This window comes from Nipponia nippon, unplaced genomic scaffold (genome assembly GCF_047370975.1).
Source record: "Nipponia nippon isolate SJK-2023a ecotype South Korea unplaced genomic scaffold, ASM4737097v1 scaffold_19, whole genome shotgun sequence".
Taxonomy (NCBI): domain Eukaryota; kingdom Metazoa; phylum Chordata; class Aves; order Pelecaniformes; family Threskiornithidae; genus Nipponia; species Nipponia nippon.
Window position 1 is genome coordinate 564902 of NW_028262335.1, and position 22923 is coordinate 587824.

At 52.8% G+C, this 22923-nt stretch overlaps 1 protein-coding gene across 1 annotated transcript in view; it reads right to left on the reverse strand.

Annotated features, from left to right (window-relative positions):
- Window positions 1-22923, reverse strand: part of EPHA8 (EPH receptor A8) — a 51009-nt gene that overhangs the window by 20324 nt on the left and 7762 nt on the right. Inside the window, exons 2-3 of the mRNA XM_087755794.1 lie at window positions 17979-18043; window positions 7676-8339 (exon numbers count right to left, since the gene is read on the reverse strand). Of these exons, the coding sequence (XP_087611920.1) occupies window positions 7676-8339; window positions 17979-18043 (729 nt within the window). The remainder of the gene's footprint in view (window positions 1-7675; window positions 8340-17978; window positions 18044-22923) is intronic.

Below are 22923 nucleotides of genomic sequence, written 5' to 3' on the forward strand. Positions count from 1 at the left end.
AAAACTCTGTGTTCAGGAAGGAGCGGGGCCAAACGGGAGCCGCCCCTGCAGATGACAGTGCTGGAGGTAACCCTGCATCGCTGCTGCAAGGCTTCAGGGAGCACAGATGCATAAATGAAGCAAGGACATACAAAAGACTGAGAACTTAATCCCAGCCCCTGCGAGAACCAGTACGCAGCTTTGGAGGGTATGTGAGCCCTCTCACCACATGCTTATAGCTAGGGATATACAGAGGGACTGAGCTTTAAAATAAGGGTGCCCAGCACTCCAGCAGAAGCAAGTGAAGAGCATCACAGGGGCCAGCACAGCCCTCGCCCCCGCACAGCTGAGCACCACCAGCTTTTGGATCCCTTTCTCCTTCATGGGGAAGTGTCAGCAGCAGCATCTTGTTTTCAGGAATGGGAAGAAGTCGTCACACAGTGACATGGGTGGGATTTGGATCTCATGCCAAGTACAGAACAAATTTTTGGCACAGTCCTATTGCTCTGTAGGATGAGGAGCATCTTCCCCACACAAGGCGATCACACCAAGCCTCCAAATATGCTGGTAGTGAATTTAAGGTTCCCAGCCTCCCATTGCACTACACCATCTCCAGTGTAAGTACTGGTGCAAAATGCCAGGTCTTTGCTGCAGGCTGCCTGTTTCTGAACTCCCCAACAACAGCTTCCCAGGCATCTGCACGTTGGTAATCCAGAGCAACAACCTGTGTTTATGACCTGAACCTGGCCAAATTCTGTGGAAAAGAAGAGTTCAAACCAAAAAGAACCACCACATTCCAAAACTGGTGAAGGTCTTTGAGTGCTTCCAGACCCATCCATCACAGTCCAGCTGCTCTTCAGGACTTCTTAGAGGGACTACAGAGACCTACCAAGCACAAATGAAATCTGTTTCATCCCCATCAATACCCTGAACTCCAGCCTAGCATCATTCTCACCCTTCATTTGTGTCAGCGGCTGAACACAGCAAACTCAGAGGAAAAGTGGCAAACAATAAAATATTCAGCCAGGGACAAAAAACATATTGTTCTGTTGGTGGGGAAAGGGCAGCTCTGCAGTCTTCTTTGTCCTTTTTGTTTGTTCCTAACCGGAAAAAAAAAAAAATGTTTTCAGGTGCCGGGCGGGCTGCTTTGTTTTGTTTTCCTAGTAAATGCAATTGGCCACTTTCTGGAGTTTTAGAGGAGGGAGTGAAGGTGCTGCAGATACTGACATCACCTTGTCCTGCACCCTGCCTTCTCCAGCGTGCTTGCTGAGCTGAAGTAGCCATGCACACACAGCCCAGCAGACCTGGCATCCACACAGACCAATTAGCAGCCAGGTCTGGGACCACAAGTTGGAAGTCCTGTTAGGAGGCAAGTGTGAATCCAAGGATGCCATCCCAGGGCTGGATAATCCTCCAGGGGAAGCAGTTTTTCCTAATGTCCAGCCACCTTGCAAGCAATTTGTGTCTCTGACACATCTTCTTTGCAGTCTGTTCCCATCTGAAGTCTGATACCTGGGCCCTGAACAGTCCCAGCTTATGTGGTTTGAAAAACAAACTTTTTTTTTTTTTTTTTTTTTTTAGGGTGCAGGGCTTTGCATGAGATAAACAGAAGGCGATATAATCTCACCAGCCAGTATTGCCTGTATTTTACAAAGCAGCTGACTGGCTTGCAAACCAACAATGAAAATCTTGTGAGTCACTAAGTTTCTTTGATTTTCTTGCCTGGCATCACTGAAAGGACATTTGCATAACTCCCATAACGCATCTTTGAAACTACCACTGCTCCTGCCCTTGAAAGGTTTATTTTGGTACACTCATGGCAGAAGCCCTCTGTGGTGGGCACCCAGGGCATTGGTGCAGTCTAGCTCTGGGTACGACAGCCTGGTGCCCTGCCAGCAGGAATGGGAGACTCTGAGCAGGCGTCACTGAGGTGCAACACAGCCACCACGCCTGCAGCTCGGAGCTGGCATGTGTGCGCTGGGACTTGCATAAAAAGTCTCCTTGAAATCCACACTGATTTGCAAAGAAATGCGAAACATATTCCAAGATGTTTGTTTGGAGTTGCAATGACAGGGTATTTTGGCTTATATTTATCTGTCACCTTGGTATGCGGGAGGTATGCTTCCAGGCAGGACCTAAGGGAGGTGGAGCCCAGCCTGGCAATGGGTGCACTGAAATCCCATGTTTGCTGATTGACGGAGGCACATTTGTGCCCCCAGGCACATTTTTGGGTGCCCCATGTAGCTCAGAGCCAGGAAAAAGAGGTTTTGCTTGGAGCTAGCCCAGCAAGACCAATGTCCTTTTTCCAAACGAGTAGCCTGTATTGGCTGTTTCACATGAAGACACAACACAAGGAGCTCATGGTTCCTCTGCGATGTTCATACACAGGTGAGAAAAAAATCACTGCTAGCAGAAAAAGGGGAGAGAAGCCTGAGGCTGCTCAGAGCATTTCTGACTTAGAAAGCGATAAGGAGTTCGGGGAGAGAAAGGAATAGAGCAAGGCTCTGGTGGGCTCCCTTAACCCACTAGCATATCTTTCCTCCTGCCTGCATGCTCCTCCATCCCTTCTGCACTGAAGGAAGGGAGCACAGGCTGTGGTCTCCCTGGGTAGGTATCCAGGGGCAAGCAGCATCCCCACCTGCAATGCACTGGGCAAGAGGTCTGTCCCCTCACGCCCAAGCCCAAGGAGATCAGGTCGCATGTCTCCGTTTTTTCTCGCCTTCCAATATCAGCATCTGGCCCATACCTGTTCACACAGCTGCAAAGGTTTGCTTCTGTGGCTGCAGGTCATTGCCCAGCCCAGCCCAGCTGGAGTCCGTGTATCTGACCTGGCTTCCCCTGCTTCACCTGTGTCATCTTGTCCCCTGGTGTTTCTAGGGCTTACCCTGACCCTTTGTGGCCAGGGTTGTGCCCACCAGCATGGAACATGGGTGATGGGGTGCAACTGGATGGGGTTTCCCCTCCTCTCACACCGTATAGCTCTGCTCCCACCTTGCCCCAAAGCTGGAAAGTCAGTCTCCGCTGACTTTCTTCATAAAGGTCCATGGATGCAAAACTGTATTCACAAGCACATAATTACCAAGCTGGGTATTTTCTCCTCTTAATTAGCAATGCCGTGGTGCTTTAATTGCTCGATTAAAGTTGCCCACGAGGAAGGTTTAAGGTACATTAAATTTGCTGATTGGTTCATCAACATGAATCCCACCAACTGGAAAAAATTAACTGGCTTCCAGATTGCTAACCAGACTCTCCAGTTCCATTTCCACCAGCCATGTGCTACAGGAGGCACAAGAGAGCCCAGCAGCAGAGAGGTTTGTCCATGAGGGGCCAGCAGTCCTTCTCCTATTCCCATCTCTCCTTCAGTTTGGGAGCTGGAGGGGAAAGGGTCCCAGCAGTGACAGTCCCTCTCTTCTTGTCCAGAGGACAGAGGCCATTTTTCAAGCTTAAGCAGAGCTGGGTAAAGTCTATCCTAGGGCCAGATCCTTGCTCAGCCACACACATCAGACCCCTGTTCGGTAGCTGTTCTCAGCCCTGGCAAGCTACAAACACCCGTCCACACGTGCAAATGGGCTGATGGTGCAGCAATTGCTTAATTGTTGCTCCCTCATCACTGTTTTCCAGCCAAAGGCAACAGCCAAGCTGAAGCCTTTGAGCACCACAGAGGGAAAGCAGCCAGAGCAATCAGGACATCCATAGGCTAAGATGCCCGGTCCCAAACTTTTGACAAAAATGTCTGAACAGCAAGTCCCACTCCTGAAATCCATGGATATACCACAAAGATGCTCATTGGGAACTGCACTTCTGCCAAAGGCTCATCCACCCGCTCTGACAGCAGGGAAGAGGGCCTGTCCCTTCTGTTTTACCCTTTTTCATTTGTTCATTAAAGAAAAAGCTTCCTGGGAGATTCTGCACTCCTGGAGGTCTCTGTGGCTGGCGGTTGGCTGGATGGATGGGTTTGTGTCAGCTCCCAGAGAGCAGCACTGTGATCCGTAGCCATGGCACTGCCACCGATGGTCCAAACCGACTCTCTGCAGATGTACAACTCGTGATCAGCTAAACAGATTTTAGCCCAGCGTTCCAGTTTTGGTCACTGATACCTGGTGACAGGCACAACCCAAGGAATAATTCAGATCCGCCCCAAGAGGCTGACCCCAATGCAAGGGCCACAGCCCCAAAGCTGTGGTGGCTCAGGAGCCCAGCAGCCCTCCCCAAAGAGGGGCTGGCCAGGGCTGGTAGGAGGGGTGTGGGTGAAGAGCCACTCTCCTCACCTGCCTGAGCCTCCCCGTCCACCTCTCCGTCCATCCACAGGACATGGTATGCACGTCCCGGCTCCCAGCCTCACGGCTGTTTGAGGAGGTGGCCTGTGGGTTTCTTCCCTTCCTACAGAAGCAGACCCAGGGTTAAAGTGCTCCCCTTTCTCATTTCTTTAATTGCACTGACCTTATTGAAATTAGTCTCTATTTGTCCTGTACAGCAGCTGCATATAAATAAGGTGAATTATGCTGATTGTCTTCTTATTTGATAAATTGCTGGGACAGATCCTTTTCACTTATGCTATTGCTTATTCTGCTATTTAGGCAGAGCAGTTGCTATTTGCTGTGTGTAAGATACTAACATGTCTTGCTGTGGACTGATACACTTCAAGGAGGACAGAGCAGCACATCTGAGGCTCGCTGTGGATGATGCGGGTTAGGGAAGCAAAGTCCTTCAAAGCCTTGAAAACAGAGGGGAAAAGCGAGTGGGGCAGCAGAGCTGTGCTGCCCTGGGAGAGAGACCCCGAGGGGTTTCATCCTTGGGGGGGCTGTGGCAGAAGATGCTGTGGGACTAGAAGCTGGGAATTTTAGGAGCTGGCAGACCCCAGGACCCCATCAGCAACTGTGGCAATTCATGCTCAAACCTGGTTCCCACCCAGTAAGGCACTGCAACACCCGTGCCCAGCCACAGCTGGAAAAGGGGGTCCTGTGCCTCTGAAGATAAATCAGGCAGATGCATGAGGCACAGATACGGGGGACAAATGTCTTGTGCGATGCAGGGCTGTGACACATCTGATGCCAGGCTAGCTGGCATCCTTAGTGTGGTCCTGACCCCAGTACCCCTGGGCTGAGATCTGCCCCCCCCGGTCCCATGGAAACTGCCCCTCACATCCTTATGGCAAACACCAGGACATCACAACAAGATGAAATGTATGGATCCCACTGGGGTAAGTGCAAGGAGTCAGAGATCCCAGCCACCACCCTCCTGCCCAAACAAAGGGGCATCCAAGGTGATGGCTGACAGTAAAGGGGACAAGAGGCAGAGAAGTTCCCGAGGTTCCTACGCCACGTCCCACCTCGCCCCATCCTTCCCAGCTCTGTGGCACACACAGCCTTCCTTCTCCTCTGAAGGGCTGGGAGCAGCTCTGGCCATGATCTGGTTTCCTGAGCTGTCTTCCATCACTCTGGCAGGTCCTTAGAAAAATGAACATTGAAGAGAAGGGGGAGAAACCTCCACTGTTCAAACATCTTTAGCTTTGACAAATAAGGCGTCCAGCTGTGAAAGGCGGAAGGAAATTAATTTGGAATCACATTTTAAACACCGCCATAGAGGCAAAGTATCTTCTCTCTAATTTTTTCCCCCCAAGCAAAAAATGAATTTCCCTGATATTTATAGAAAGATTATTAGGGCCACAAGGAGTGATTTATATCATCTCATCCCTGTGACGGAGAATGAAAAATTGCTGGGGCGACAGCCACTGGAATCCTGCTTTTGTCTGCCTGACAATTAAAACGGCTAATTTCCAACTCCGACAGATCCGCTGGGGTTATAAATCATTCCGGAAAGGCACTTTTCACTGTGAAAAATGAACTCTGCCCCAATCAAGCACAAGAAGCTTAGATCAGAGATTTGCATCTGTTTGTTTTCGTGTGTAAATATATGTACTCCTGCTCCACACCCACCCACCAAAGGAGATGCTAGGAAGGAGGTGCTGCCCCTGCTCACTTGATGCTGGGCTATCAAACTCCCTGTGCTAGGAGCTGGAGAAATGGGACAGGGAAGGCAGCAGGGCGAGACAACACTGAGGTCAGAGAAAGTCAGTGACATTTCTGACACCACAAGGCCTGGAGATCTTCACCCGAGAGCATTGCTGGTTGAGCAGCATGGGTCTGAGTCAGTCTGCATGCAGAAGGGCCAGCTTCTGCCTGTGTCCACCCCAGCGGAGGAGGCAGGCTGGACCATGCTTCCTCCTGTGACGTGCCTACGGGTAGGAGCAATCCCGCTGGAAAAGGGCAGGAGGGCAGAGAAGGAGCTCTCCCACAGCTTTGCTCTCAGGAGAGAGACAAATGTGTCCAAGGAAACACAGGAAAATGAGGCAGGCTGAGCACAAAACTGATGCCAGGGCTTCCCTCAGCCTCCAGGCTTTGAGGTGGTGATCTCCTGGGGCAGAGCCTGCTGTATGGGACCATAGGAGGGGGAATACGGGGAAGGGGTGTTTGGACCTTCTGAACCAAATCTCCAACTCACAGCTCCTTGCAGTCGTAGGGCTGGGAGCAGCCATCCAGGCAGCCCATGACAGTGCCATGTCCCATGGTAGCATGTGCCTGACCCCGTGCACACTTAGCACCCACTCTTTAATGTGGGAGAAGAAGATCCTTTCTGAATTATCAGATCTATCCCAGGATGACTTTCAAATCAATGGTCGCAGGCTGGAGTAGTTTCAAATAGAAGCATTTATTCTGCTTGTCCTTCCCACTCTGCATAGCTGGGGACCCGCCGGGGCCGGCGCGGGTCCCAGAGGCACCTGGATGCATTCCAGTCCAGCGTCGGACGTCCTAACCTTGCATCAAGTCTCCGTAAGACAAATGCTCCACTTGACGTTTCCACAAAACTCAAACAAAAACTCCACGCTCTTATTTGTGCTGCTCCCCTAAACACCTCCCATAAAGAAACCAAGAGCAAACAAATCTGTGCGGAGGGCTCTCATGGGGAGTCCCGAGCACTGTGCTCTGTACACACACATCCCCGTGCCTGGTGCATGGCTGCTGCTGGTCACCCCGCTTCCTTATCGCAGTTTGTACAGTCGGCAGCCTGACGTCTGCCCAGCGGCACAGAGGGCCCCCGGGAAGGCTCTCTGCACCCCCGGATGGCAGTGCTCTGCGGCAGCCCCGGGGAGGGGTGATGGATGGACACGATAACCTTGTTTCATAAAAGCTCAGTGTTTTTCTTTTTGCATTCCTCACTGTCAAACCCCCTGCCAAAGTGAAGCAAGCGGTGGGGCATTTTGGAGAGATCAAGTTGTGCTTTGCTGGAGTGCACCAGCAGAGATCTCAGCACCAACCAGAGCTGCTGGGGGCACTGGGCTGGGACCTCCAGGCCACACGCTACACAGTAGAGCAAGATGGAGCCAGGGCAGCCCCTGTCACAATGCCAGCCCCTGTTGCAAAGCCAGTCCTCATCCCAAAGCCATGTCCTGTACACCAGGACCTGTCATGGTGAGGCTCACAGGATCTCCCAAGGAGCTTGCTGGTGGTACCAGTGACACATTTTGGAGGCATGAAGCTGGCCAGCAAAGGCTTGGGCAGCCCTTGGCCTCCACAGAGGCTGGCTGTCCAAGTTTTTGTGAGCAGGCTTCTGTCCTCAGCCCTTCCCCAAAGAGGCAAGATCCCCTTGCAGCCATCCCTCCCCTTGCAGGCACCGCTAGCAAGAAGCAGGGACTCACCCATGCAGGAATCCCGCTGTTCTTCGTAGCCAGCACTGCACACGCACTTCCCGATGGGCACCAACCATTCTCCCTCAGCACTGCAGTACATTTTGGGGGTGTCCCTCTCCTCTGAATGGCCCACGCACTCTCCCCGCACTTCCACCAAGGAGGACGAGTCCGCCCCAGTCACAGCCTCAGAGAAGGACGCCAAGTTCCTCACCATTGCCGGGCACTTCTTGTAGTATACCCGCACCGAAACGATGGCGATACAAGCGCCTATGTCCTGGAAGGCCAAGTAGAAACCCCTCTTGCTCAGTGGCCCCACGCCTCGCACCTCTGTATTCAGCTTCAGGCGCCTCACCCCCAGGTCCACGTTGGTGAAGCTCTCATCAGCTGCAATGGTGTCAATCTTCATAAACTGGCTCTCCCGGGTGCTGGTGCCCAGGTCCCGGTCAGACTCCAAGTAGTAGAGGTTGAAAGTCTCCTTGCAGGTGCCCAGCACACCTGGCATGCTGTTACAGTCCCGCAGCGTGAATTTAATCTCTGCATAGACCCGCCGCGCACCGTCCCGTTGAACCCAGTTGGTCCGTAGCCAGTTGTTCTGGTTGGGGGTCATGACATTACAGACCTGGTAGGTGTGGATGGGGCTGAAAAACTCATCCATTTCATTGATTGAATCCCACTGTGGGACAGAGAGAGAACAGGTCATTCCAGATGTCCCCAAACACTGGGTGAGCATGGCGCATGCAGGAGTCCGTGCCATCACCCACCCAGGGATAACCTCCCTCTGCTCCTGCAGCTGCATCTGGACGAGAGATCACTGCTGCCATGGGCCAAAGGAAAATGAGGATGAGCAGACTTTACCCAGCACTAATTTGGGCAGTAACTCTCACAGCCCACCCTGAGGCAGAGCTGGGTGAAGTGCACCCCTGTTCGCAGACAGGAATGCTTGCACGAGTCTGATCTGATGGAAGAAACTGATGGCAGTGTGTGTTCGGGAGGGCTCCAAATCCTCCAGACCATGTCTGCAAGTCCCTTTTCTTGGTGCTCAACCTGCCATGCACAGCAGCAGCAGGAAGGCACCTGCATGGTGCTCACCTGGGTCTCTTCTGGCTCATGCAATCTCCATGCACAAATTAAACAAGCCGCTTTCCAGCTGGAGAATGAGTTTCGGGGTGCGTATCATGGGGTGAAGGGGAAGCATGCAGTGAACACAGGACTTCCAGCAAGAAATGGGGGTCTATGGGGGCTGAGAGCCCCCTTCTTCCCAGGCAAGGTGAGGTCAGTGTGGTTCCTCAGTGTGAGCCCACAGTGCTCAGCCCAGTTGAGAGGCTGGACTGGGGGCTGGCTCTGGGAATTCGGGGCTTACAGCTTGACAGCTCTGGGTTTGAAATTCAGTGTAGCAGTGGCAGCAGGGTGAGCTTGGGGAGGAGATGCTGGGCAAAAGCAGGTTGCAGCAAGTAGGATTGCAACAGAAGCATGGTCTAGGTGAGTTTAGAAGGATGGGGACATTTGTGTCATCCAAGGGAGGGATGCTAAGTGATTTTGACTGATGAGAAGTGAGAAGAAGTAGTGACATTTTGGATACAAATGAGCTCCCTAGCTGAGAGGCAAGTTGAACTTAGTTGTTGAGGGCTACAGGACACTTCTAGGGGCTTGCTCTTGCCTCGCATGTCCCCCTCTCCACCCTCTCCAACCCCACCAACCCTTCACCAGGACTCACAGACCTTCCATTCTCTGGGGTCTTCCCACCACCTCTTCAGCTCACATCCCTGTCCAAATCAGGCACACCAATCATGTCCCCCATGGATGGGTCTGGACCTCTGAATTCTTCTTATGTGAGAAGGAGGAGGAGGCAAAGCAACAGAGGAGGACTTCAAACCTTCTGACTTTTCCCTGGACTTAACAACAGGCTTTGAAGATGCCTGAGTCCCACCACCATGCCTAAGTCCAGCTGTGAGGGGCAGCCCCAAACACAGCCCTACAGAAGCTGAGGAAGGTACTGGCACCCCTGCAGCACTTGCTGCTCTGCCTACCAAACCATCTCCCCCCACAGCCTCAGCACCTCCCTGCCTGCACCTTCCTCGCACCTCGAGTACTGTGTTCACTTTTGGGCGCCTCACTACAAGAAGGACAGCGAGGTGCTGGAGCGTGGCCAGAGAAGGGCAATGAAGCTGGTGAAGGGTCTGGAGCACAAGTCTTAGGAGGAGCGTCTGAGGGAACTGGGGTTGTTTAGGCTGAGGGGAAACCTTATTGCTCTCTACAGCTACCTGAAAGGAGGTTGTAGCGAGGTGGGGGTCGGTCTCTTCTCCCTAGTAACAAGTGATAGGATGAGAGGAAACGGCCTCAAGCTGCGCCAGGGGAGGTTTAGGTTAGACATTAGGAAAAACTTCTTCACCGAGAGGGTGGTCAAGCATTGGAACAGGTTGCCCAGGGCAGTGGTTGAGTCTCCATCCCTGGAGGTATTTAAAGAACGGATAGATACAGTGCTCGAGGACATGGTATAGATGGACTTGGCAGTGTTAGGTTAACGGCTGGACTCGATGACCTTAAGGGTTTTTTCCAACCTTGACGATTCTATGATTCTATGATTCTGTTCCTCGGGTTGCCGGCTCTGCCTGCACTGCTGAAGGCAGCTGACAGGGAGCAGCCCCCCACCTCAGCGCTGTGCGTGCCCTGCCTGCCTGTGTGCTGGCTGGGGGGGCTGGGGCAGCCAAGCAAAGCTCCTGCAGTGATGCACAGAGCAGGAAAACAAATCTTTTAAGCAGCATTGCAAGTACATTAAAATAAACCCCGGGCTTGCTCTGAGAGGGCAAAAATGGTGTTTTCTTATGCAAGTGGTGATCCGTGTTTCATTACAGATGCAAAACAAACAGCAGCCCAGAGAGAAGGAGCCTGATGCTCAGCTCAGAGGGGGTGAGCCTGAAGACTTCACCCCAGTGACTGTGGGAGCTGACAAGGATGCAGATCTGCTGGGACAGGCACCCAACCACCTCGCTATGTGGCCACCACACTGCAGTGGCAGAACCTGGCTAGGGGAGGGCATCACACCCCCAGAGCATAAGAGATATTGGAAAGAGGTTATCCATGATACCTATAAGACAGCCTGCTCCCTTCTCCCCTCTCAGATGGGAAAGTCCTCCCTCATTTGACCTCCTCGACCTGCAGCTCCTGGGGAGGAGGTGTTGCTGTGCCTTCTGCTAGGGCTAGGGTGCAGAGCAGTCATTTTGGTGATGTACATCTTCAAAACTCCCCCAGCATCTCACATTTAGGAGAAAACTCTGCTTCTCACTCCTAAAGAGCTTAAAGCAACCTGGAAAAGGCAGCAGCTCCAGGTCCAAACTTCAACAAAAGCTCATTCAGAGGGGAATATACTGGCAAAGGGTGTGAAAGTCAAGCCACTGCCAGGAGAGAAAAATATTTCTGGTTCTTTTAAAAAAATTGTCTTCTGAATTCCAGAAATGCCCAGGTTCATCCTAGGTCCTAGGATCACTGAAGACCTGCTCTGCACCCCAGCACTCAGGTGGACAACATGGAAAGGGGCCAGGCTACCTGTGTGTTTTACTGGAGGGGTGAGTAGCAGCACCCCTCTTGTTATGCCTCAGCTTCCCCAACCACAGAGATGAGCCCATAGAAAGTCCTGTGACACCCAGGATACTCTCCTACCACTTGGCCAAGGGGTACAGGGGTGCCCTGAAGTGTGTGCAGCAGCAGGCACCGCACAGCTCCCTGCACACCCCTGCACCGGGGCCAGCGGGAGCCAGCCAGCTCCCCGCTCCTGCATTAACGTGTGCACACACTGCGGCGCTGCGGAGGGTGTGGAAGTCGTTGTCAAAATTAATCGAGCACAAATTAACACAACATCTGTTTCCTGTCTTTTCTCTGCTGAGTTCCCCAGGGGGGAAGTGAGGCAGAGCTGCGCATGGGAGGAGACACACGGGGCAAGGGCAGAGCTGAGGGTGGCGAGCAAGGATGCTCCCTGCAATGCACAGCCAGCATCCCTCTGCAATGTCTGTGAGGCTCAGGACTCTCCAGGAGCATCCAGCAAGGGAAATATGAGGTTATTGTGTGCACCAAAATGCCTTGGCCTCCAGCTCGTGTGGTTGCTTTGGGTCTCCAGACATTCACTTCTCTCCCAAATCTGGCAGAGGAGACAGTGCTCATGACCGTAGTGCTGGCAGCGTCCTCACCGCTGGCAGAAAGCAGGGAGCTAAATGCCCGTCTCCAAGCACTGGCAATAGTCAGCATTGACCAGAGGGAAGAACTTGGAGGGCTGGCATTTGCAGCATCGCTCTTTCAAACTTCAGGCTTTTTTGCACAGCAGCTGGACTGTCAGCTCTTTCCCAGGGTCGTACATAGCGCCTTGGGATCCCAGTCTGAGACTAGCCCAAAACACCACACCTGTACCACTGGCCTACAGGGCAAGTGCTCTGCCATCGGTGGAAATGCATGGAGGGAAGGCAGGCCACCTGAACTGGTGGCTCGGATGCCACAGGTGCATCTTCCCAGCATCCCACAAGGCAATACAGGTCCCACGAGCTCTGCCAGGCCCCAGGACCTGCCGGGCATTTGGGATGGAGGGATCTGCTTCAGGAATCCCCAAGATGTGAAGGGTTTTTCAGTTTCACCTTAACTACAGGCTCTTATGGCCAGGGAGAGGAGTCTCCGACGCTGGGTACCTTCGGTTCAACAGCACAGGCACTGTGCACACACCCAGCCTCCTGGCATCACCTGCTCTCGGCTTACGGTTTGAAGTTGCTTTCATTAAACGAAGCTCAGCCCGGCCCCCATCATTGCGATAAGATCCCCCAGTGAGACGGAAATGAGGACATCATAATTAACGTGGTGAGCGCACACACTGGGGGGACGGGCAGGACATGATTGCATCTGTATTCAGGGGCTTGCCTAATAGTTTAAATTAAAGTCAACACCAGTTATAAAAAAATTTGCCAGATTATGAAAGGCGAAAGATGCAAACACCAGATATCTGGGTGGCTAAGCAAGGTCTTAGAAGTATCCCAGGGCCTGCGTGGTGCAGCAGAGTGGGGAGAAGGAGGAGAAGGAGGAGGAGCGGAGACAGCGAACACGCAAGGAGAGACCACGTCCCCCACGCCTCAGCTCAGCCTCCCACCACCCTTGCGCTGCCCACAGAGGGACCCAAGGGTTAAGGTCTCCCCAGCCCTGGGACAGCTTCAGGAGGGATGCCAGGTCTGCCTGGCATAGCAAAGCTTTTGCTGCTGCTGAGACATCCAGCACTTTCCTTCCTTCCAAGAGCAAGCACTAAGCTATGGCACATCCCCAGGAGCTGCCAGGTCCCTCACACCACTGTCACTGAGAGAGAAAAAAAAGAGAAGGACGTTATTGCAGCTATAAATCATTAGATGGGAGGCGTTAATGGAGATAATCCCCATGAAATCAGTCACTGCTGTGGCTAAGGAGGGATTTGTCAGGCAGTTAACTACCCTGAGTTTCACTGCAGGTGATTAACTCCTGGTAGTGACCAGCGTCTGGGGAATTAGCAATAGCCCAGCATTTACTGAACAAGCACCGGGAGATGAGCTTTTATCTCAATTGCTAGTCTAAATCTTTATTTTTCAATGTTCCATTCCTACCCATCTTTTTTTTTCCAAAGAAAATGAGTTTCGCCGCAGCTTGCCTGTAACTTGCTGGTATTCCTGGATCCAGGCAGAGGCTCCTGATTGGAAGAGAAACCCAAGAAATGGCACAAAGACATCAAAGTGATGGAGGGCAGAAGAGATGGCCTGGGCAGATGGGAGACCCCCGATATCTTTTGGTGCTCTGAGGAGAAAGACATGACCCTGAAGAGGGACGAAGTGGCAAGTACACAGCACAGCTTGGGCTGGGGACAGTTTTTTTGCAGGGTGGGCTTGGGGCAAAGGGAGACCCTGCTCTGTAACAGAGCTGGTGTGTCAGATGGGGTTCATCCAAGCCTGGTTGTTGGCTGCAGGACCAGAGCCAGGCAAAAAAATCCCCTGCTCTTTAGGCTTTGCTCTGCAAACAGTTCAGTCCCGGGGCGTTTACAGTAGCACTGTACACCAGCATGAAATCCCCGTCCCTGTGCACAAACACTGCTGAGAGACCATCCTATGGGCAGAAATGCGTCGTCTGTGCTCTCAGCTGGTTATTTAAGCAAATCTGGTGCCTTTCTGCAAGTTTTCTCTCTGAGCTACTGCAGAATGAGGGAAGAGCACTCTTGGCTAATTGTGCCCAGGGGCCTCAGGATATGCCCCTTTACCAGGAGCAGAGGCGCAGAGATGGGGAGGTGCAAACCACCTCTGAAGGTCTTTCCTGGTGTTCCCACCAGCAAAGCCAACATGGAGCAAGCTGGGCTTTGGGGGAGCTGCCTGGGAGGCAGATGCCCACCAGCTCTCTAGGCTGAGCCCAGCCCGTGCAGCAAGGGGGATGCTCTGGGGCCAGACCATGACGGTGCTGGTGGGGGGCAGACGGGGAGGTCGTGGGCAGCATGGGGGGGCCCTTCTCCGCCACCTAAGGTGCTCCCATTATAATTAGCTTTTGCAAGGCATCATTCAAGCTCCTTAGATACCCTGTGTCTGAACAAAATCATTTCCTGTTTGACTTTGTAAATCAAAGTAGACGATACAATAATTATTAATAATATGTTGACTTATCTCATCAGCGTTCTAATTAGTCAGCAGAAAAGCAATTTGCAAAGGGGCCGATCAGGCTCCCTCTGATCCAGTGGGTCACGTGCCAAGCAAGGAGAGGGGACAGAAGGGCACTGGGGCACTGGGGCAAGGAGAGCTGGGAAACCAGAGGCACACAAAGGGAAGGGGCAGTCTCTTTGACGGCACTGATAAGAGTTTAATTTTCAATGCAAAGGGAATTGTTCTGGGGATGGAGCAAGCTGCAAAGCTCCTGGGAGCCCTTTGAAGTTATAATTGAGAGAAGCCGCAGCCTGCAGGACAGGGATGCTCTGCGTGACCCTTCCGCTTCCTGCACGTGTCTCTGAGGTGGAGGTGAGGGGGGGATGCAATTAAACCCCTGAGCAGCAATTACAGACAATTACCCCTCAGTTAATTGTCTGGCAAGAGGAAATGTCAAAACAGGCCGTGCATGCCTCCCTGATGGCTTGACGCTCCCCAGGGCCAATGCTGCTGCTGACCCCCACTGTGCCCATTGCTCCCAGCCCCTTCCTCCTCTGCTCTTGCTGGCCACAGCAAATCCAGAGAGGGAAAAAAACCTTCCTGTGAGGCAAGTTCACCTTGCCCACAGGTGTGATGAAAGCATCAGGACTTTGCAACTGGTACCCTTCCAGGTTTGCACTGCTAATGCTTTGGACCGCTGCCGGGGCTGTGCAGGCAGCTCTGGGATCTCCCAGTCTAGAAGAGGAAACCTCTGAGACTGCCGCCAGAGAGGTGGGACAGGACAGGACAGGACCTGCAGGTGCTGGAAAAGCAAGCCATAGGGCACTAGGGACTGAGCTAGCAGACACAAGTCCCCTTCTTAAGCTCCTCAGGCTGGGGACTAGAGCTCTGTGCTGGTTAGCACCATGCAAAGACCCAGCCAGAGCTACCCATGTCCCCGCTGTCACCCATGTGGTAGCCCTGGGTAAAGCAAAAACAAGCCTGACTTCAGCTGGGGAGCCAGGGTCAGCAATGCTGTCTCCTGGCAGGAGGATGCTGTGACGGATGTGACACTGCAGGGCAATCCTGCACCCTCCGGCACCCAGCGCACGCTACAGCCACGGCTCAGGCAGGACAGCCAGCAAGGGAGGATAGTGAGAGGTTGAGGGGGCAGTGCCACGGGTGTTTCCAGCAGGAGTATCTGAATTAAGGAAACAGCAGCAAAAATAAGGGACCTCAAATAAAATCTGGCTTCACAGTACACCACCTCCATACTACATCAGCAGCTGGGCTCTACCCAGCCCAGGGCTGCCAGAGTCACAGCATGCCGCAGGAGGCAGGGGCAGTCCCAGGGACACCAGCAGAACTCCTGTGACAAGCAAACTCAGTCCCTTTCCCAGAGTAGAGATCACACTGGGCTTGGCGGCACGTGGACCTAAGCTACCAAGCCTGTGAGTCACTTGGCATCTGTCCCACCTGAATCTGAATCCTGCTGTAGGGGCTGCTCAGGAGGCATCTGCCAGCACCCTATCCCACCTCCTTTTCAGTGGTGGCAACTGGATCCAAGTGCAAATCTACATCAAAAAGCACCTGGAGCTGAAGGACCAGCAGGAGGGTAAAGGGATGAGATGCTCTTTCAGGATGAAGCGATGCGATGGCCCATGGAGGAAGAGCCACAGTCCAGGCAAGCATTCAAAGGAGCCATTAAAACATCCGGCTAGAAAAAGATATGCAAAGTTGTTTGTGCAAGAACATCACATCAAAACCCAGGCACCCTCCTTGAAGGTGTTCAAGACAGTTTTCACACAGCTGTATGGTTGTCCTCTCGGTAACAAGGCCAGGAGTTGGGCAAAAGCACAAGGTAAGCAAAGACTGGTGTTACCCCATGACTTACCTAGGACTTGGAGGAGGACACAGCAGCATGTCCAAGAGGTGGCTTTGGCATTAGGTGTTATACAAGTCTTTTTGTTTTTCTCTTTCTTTTTTGGCATCCAGTATTAACTATTCTTAATAAACATCACTAATAAGTTGGAGACTTCAGACACGTATTAGGGTTCAGGAGTTGCTGGGCTGCTGGTGAAGAACTGCTGGGCGTCTGCTGTAGTGCAAGAGAGCAGCACAGCGGTGGCTGCCCTGCGAGCCAGTCCCAGCACCCCATGGTCACGTAACACCTTAAACCTGACAGCCCTAATGGGTCAGGACCCAGGATTCATCCCCTGGATTTGCAGACGTACAATACAGGATGCTGCACCTTAACCAGTCATGGAAGTCCCTGAGGACATCACCACGGGATGAGATGGCAGCAGCAGGGTGACAGGACAGGGATCCACGTGATCGAGGGCCGCCTGTGCATGACCATGAAGAGGACAACACCTTGCTCATCCAGGTAATGGCAGAAGGGGGTCCGGTGGCTGGAAACTGAAGCCAGGCAAATCCACGTAGCAATGGATTTTTAACAGTGACCTGTTAACAACATCGCTACAGGACCTGGAGGATTTACTGCCACTGGCAATTTTGTAGTGAAGGATGTTTTTTTCTAAAAGCTGGGCTTTTCTGAGATGCGAGTGAATTGACAGGTCTGAAGGCCTGTATTTATGCAGGAGATCACATCACATTAGTTCTGCAGTCCCCTCTGACCTTGTACCTCTGAATCTATTACATTTCCAGGATAGTCATCATTGCAACAGCTAACTGCTAAAATTAGAGCTGAGTTAATGATTTAATATATTTACATATATAATAATCTCTGATATAAATCTGATCATTGTTATTATTATGAATTCACAGTTCTGATCACTCCTGCTCAAACAGCACGGGGACTGAAAGTCTCAAGCAACAGATCAATGAAAATGATTAGAGGCCTGGGAAGATTTCTGTAGGAGGCAGAATTGAAAAGATTAGGACTGTTTAGTTCAGAGAGGGGATGAAAAAGAGTGGACATGAAAAATCAACACAGCAGCGAAAGCCAGGTAGGCACCCCAGTTTTGTGCATGCAGCAAGCACCACTGTGCCTTGCAGTTGGTCCTGTGTGTATTTATGGGATTGTTTCTGTTCAGAAAATGAATGAGCAAAATCCTTACAGCCAGGTCACTGCTGTCATCTGAAACTCACAATTTCCAGAAAGCTGCTGCAGCAGGAAAACCTGGATGTGGAAATGCAAGTGAAGGGAGCATGCGGAGAGGATCCAGCCAGTAGAGACAGCAGGCTCACATGAGGGTCACCACCCCTACATCCCTCCCAGCCACACTGCAGGGCTGTGCATTTACATCCCCATTCCCCATAAAAAAACACCTGCTCCCTGCCCCTCTTGCCCATTTCCAGCAGCAAACTCCTCTGACTACAGGTGGCTGAGAGCTTCCCAGTCATTTTGGGCTGTTCCTCCTGACACTCCCACAGTGCAGCGAGGAACAAGATGCTTCTCAGCGTAAGCACCCATGCGGTGACCCAGCTCTTCAGTTCCCTCAAAGCTCAGGACCTGGTGACCACCTGGTCCCTACCAGGGGACATGGAGAGTTAAACAGCATTTCCAAACTGGCTGCATCCCACTGCTAGTCTTTTAGGCTGGCATTTTCCCAACAGACATGGTCTCTTTGCCCCATCAGCACTGACCAAGGCACCAGCCTGGGGCTGAGATGTCCATCCACCTTGCCCATAGGGACCCGTGGTGACCCATCCCACTGGGGTCCCCTGTGTACCAACAGCCGCTTCATACTTACTCCATGCGAGGGATAAGTCATCCAGCCCCAGTCCCCCGAGATAGTTGACGTGTCTAGCAAGTTCACTGGAAAACACAGGAGCAAAATACTGCGTTAGAAATCTTTCTCCCATCCCCGAGGGGCGAGGAACCGAGCTACTACAAATGACCCCTCCTCGCACCCCACTCGTTTCATTGTCCCCTGCACCCATCAATCCATGGGGCTGCTTCCAGGGACCTGCCTGGCTGCAGCTGAGGCAGACATGGAGCGAGGGGGTGGCAACATATTGTGCTCCCCAGGGCTCTTGGTTCGGGGTAGAGTTGGGGTGGGGCTCTATCAGTCCTAGCCATAGGACTGAGAGCAACATGTCCTTTTGGAGGAGAGGGGGCTGCAAACAGCAGGTCGGAGAGGATGCAGAGCAGGTCAGAGGGGATGCAAAGCAAGGGGGAGCTGGGGAAATAAACTCCAGGCATCAGGTTCTCCATGAGTCCCACCACAGGCCGACACTGATGCAACCGGAGCATTGTTCCTCGCTCAGACACTTCTCCTCTGGAGGCTCTGCCAAGCCCTTTAGGCTCACATCCCGTCTAGCATCACCAGTTTAAAGTCTGCACTCCAGCAGCTGCTGTAATTATGCACCGCAGTGCCCGGTTCCAGCACAAAGTGACCCCCCACGGTCCTGGCTGACACCCCACTGCAGAGGCCAGACCGTGGGGGATAGGCTGCATGAGGAGGCCCATCAAAGCCGACCCTTCAAAAGCCCTGCCACCACTAGGAGCTTGGCTTAACGACGAGACACAGGCAAATGTGCAAGGAGAGGGGAGCAGCTTCTGCCAGGGGAGAGGCGAGAACGCCTTTGAACATGCTCAGGAGCTTCCCGTGGAAACCTGTGCAGTGTCAGCAGGGGGGGAAAGCAGGATGCCACAGCATTGCTGCATGCACAGGGTGAGCTGCCCCTGAGTGTCATCTGCTGCCCGTGAGCCCCACACCCAGAGCCCACAGCATCCGCCAGAGGAGAGCCTTGCCACTGCCTGGTAACACCCTGACTTGCTCAGCACCTGGGGAAGAAACCCAAGCCCCAGCTCCAGGATACAGATCCACAGGGATGGAGGCTTGGCAGAGGGTGCCAGCAAGCTGCCCTGACCCTTGGGAGTGAGTGCAGCAGGCACCGACGCCAGCGCGCCCGTGTCTCGTCACCCTCATGAGCACCAGGCTCCCTCAGGGACCTACAGTGCCTCCAGCTTTTCCCAGCACTCTTTATCCTGCAGCCACCCAGTAAGGTCAAGCCCACACTGGATGCTGTGTCCATGCTGGTTGCTTTTCTTCACCCTTGAGCAGCATCCAACTGGACCTTGAGGCAACCTGGTGCACCATCCCTGCTGCAGCACGTGGTCTCAGCTGGCCCCTGGACTCTGGAGGATGGTGGTCTCAGAGCAAGGCACAAGCTTGTTGCAGCAGGGATGGGGCACATCAGCACAGCAGCTCCAGCCCCAGCAGAGGCTGGGCTCAGCATGATGCTGGTCCCAGAAGCCAGAGGAACGGGTGCCACTTTCATTTACTATTACCAGGCAGGGAAGGAGAGGGGGTGGAGAGAGGAGCACAGACGTGAGCTGGCTGTGAAACGCCCAGACGTCATGCTTCTGACAGAGCAGATTAGGAGCTTTTGAGGCATTTATTAATGTTAGCAGAACAATTTGAAAGAATTTCCAGGGTTTCTTGTGTGACTTCATTGGCCCAACAGCAGGCCGAGCCCCTCCACTCCCCGCACGGTGCTGCTCCCAGTGCTAAAGAGGCCCCTTGCCCTCAGCACGGAGTAATTACCTCAGAGATCTCAAATCCATTTTTATTTGTTATTGTTAATCTGAAGATTTTCTGCCTATTTTCCCTGGGTAATTCACTCAGCAGGAGCCCGGGCTCGGGAGTTTCCCTGCTCACAGTGCAGGAGCACGGTCCCGGTGACTCTCAGCAGGCAGGTTGCAGGGAGGAGACCGCTTTCGCAGACCCTCTCTCCCCCCTGCCTTGGTCTCTGCACCCTCTTTCCCACGCTGAGATGCTCAGTGATGGACGTGGCTGCCTTTCGCTGCTCTCCAGGCAGCACGAGGAGCCTGCACGGACTGGGGTCCATCTGGAGCATCGTGCTGCGGGGATCGATGCTGAGATCGGAGCAGGCATGGTGGGACATACCCCAGGCTTGTCTGCACAGTGGTGTGTGGGACCTGGAGCCAGCTTGCTATACCCCGTCCCACCATGTGGACCATGTGGCTGTCACCAAACTTCATACAGAGGAAGGAGTCATCTCCTTGCAGATGCTTTAGTGCACGAATAACTAGATAAGCTTGCATTCCCTGCAACATGCCCATGGAGCAGATTGCTCATGCCTCTTTGCAGGAAGAGGGCTAAGTTATTTCTTTCATTCCTTAGCACACATTTCAGCCGGGTGCATAGGAGTCTTACACATTAAGCCCGCTGCAGAGGGGGGATAATATATTATTGCACAAACACAAAGGCATTGCGTGTCCAAAAGCTCTTGCGTTAACTCACGGTACAGCACACATGACTGTGGGTGTGAGCATCCTTCTAGCAGCACTATTACATGCTGTGCTCGAATGTGGGGAGACCAATACTCTCCTGAAACCCAACCGTCCATTTCAGGGAAAGGCTACAGACCAACGCCGCATCGCATGTGACAAGTGCCCTGTCCAGCCCCTTGCAGGTGATCTCCTGGCTGTGTCAGTTCTACGGGGGCGATGTTCAGAGAGAGCCCGCCCTTGATGCCGGAGGGTGAGTGAGACCGCCACAAAGGACCTCTTTCAGCTGAAATGTTTCTCAGAAAACGTGCCTGTTTGGGAGACCTCTCTCCTACAGCTGGGCAATTCTGTTTGATGTTATGGACTGTCTGCACGTATCAGTCTCAAACTGTGAGCTCCATTTTGTTTTCCTGAGCACCATTTTGTATTTTCCCTATTCTGTGCCTTGGCCTTGACTCGGCGTATTGAGCCAAAACACCAGGAGGTGTCAGGGGAAATTCTCACACTGGTGGAAAAGCTGTCAAGCCTGATTGCCCGTTCAAATGGAAGCACCTAGGAGCGAGCAGGTCGCTTCCCCAGTGCCAACTGGGGTCTTGAGCCAGAGTCTTACGCAAGGCAGACCTACTCACTCCTTTATAAAGTTGCATCGTGTAATGTTGCATGAGTAGTGCACATTGCAATCTTATACATATAGATTATGCAGGAGTTGAAGACTAGGTGTATGTATATGCATATGTATAGGATGTATATGTATAGTTTACACCTACATCTTTATTTTTATATCTATATCCATGTCCATATCTGTATTCATATTGGTAACGATATCTACCAAATTCTAAACACTGCTTGAGATGAGTGAGGAAGCTGAGGCAGGGACTAGCATCTAGGGGATGTACATTTTGCCTGGGTCCATATATCTCTTGTGCTGCATAAAGAGTGAGCGTTTAGAAACCCTTCCCAATACTTGCACTGGTGACCACAGCTCCTTCAGGGATGTATTACATCCCTACAAACAGAGGCGTGGGTGCCTTGGAGTCCCACATCCAAGCATCCTGGGCTCGGGAACGGCGCCATGGGAGCCATGGCTGCCCAGCCCAGGGGAGCCTGTGGACCCTCAGCCCACCCGGGGGTGCATGGTGGGGTGGTAAGACAAGCCCAGGGGTGACACGCTGGGGGATGCGCTGAGCCCCAGCCTCTAAAAGAGCAGTGGGGAACCAAGAAGGGCTCTGAGCAACCTTGCTAATTGTTAACCCACTGCGGTCCTCACTCTAATTACTCCGCTGTCTCCCTCCCAGGCAGGGGCTTTGTAGCACAGGCGTGGGGAGGAAGGGTCAGTGGGAGCAGCCCTGTTCCCTTGGGCTTCAGTTCCTCTCCATCACAACTTCAAAGGCCTCCCAAGATTCACAGCAAGGCTCCCCCCATGCAACGCCTTTTGCATCGATAATTAAACTCTTATCAGCCCGGTTAGATGCTCCTGCTCCCTGCTACCCAAAGACCAGTAGGCTCAGCCCCCGCAGCCCCATGCAGATCTGCACACCCCACACTGGCCCCACAGCTCCAGCCTCACTCGGTGGGGGAACAACACAGGGAGGGTTATCAGCAGCGGGAAGAGAGCGTGGGGCTATGGGAAAGGGGCAGGGGAGAGGCTCCCTGAGAGGAGGGGAACAAGGGGCAGCAGCATTCATTTCCCATAATCTCAGGCAGGACTTTGAAGGGGCAGGTGGGGCCGGGGTGGGTCAGCTATTTGTGTCCCACCGTTTAATCCAGGGACGTGCTGAATAGCCAGCCACGACCTTTCCAACTCAGGAGGCAATGCTGAGCAACAAAGCTGTGTCTTACTGGCCTCGGAGCATCATGGGGGGACGGGACGAGATGCTTCACTTTCAGCTTCCCCCTCCCTGGGACAATATTTATCTTTAAAGAAAGAAAAATAGTAATTTATTCACCAACACACGAGGCAAATCATTGGGGCTTTGCGGTAAAAGCAGCAAGCCTAGAGGGGAAGTCAGCTCTTCCCATGTGGGAGCTGTGAGCAGGGGATGTGCCCCATGGATCCAGGTCGGCACCGCGACAGTGGGGTGCTGCACACCAGTGCTCCGTTGCACTGGTGGCCGGGTCCAGTCACTCTTTGTCAAGCGCTGCTTGCCCACAAGGCTGCACGTACTAAGGACACAGAGGGGATGGTGCTCGCATCGGCACCCGCTGGCCTCAGCTGCCTAGAGAGGAAATTTAGGAAAGCATTGTGGGTAGATATAAAAGATGTCACCAAATCCAGCAGGAACGTGGGATTTCCACATTTCTGGAAATGCCATAATCAGGCTGAAAAAAAAAAAAAGAAACATTTTCAAACAATTGCCGTGAAAAAGCAGTGCTGCTTTTTGGATGTGCCCTAATTCCCATTTCAGGATTTCTTCTCAGACCTCCAGATTGTTGCTGTG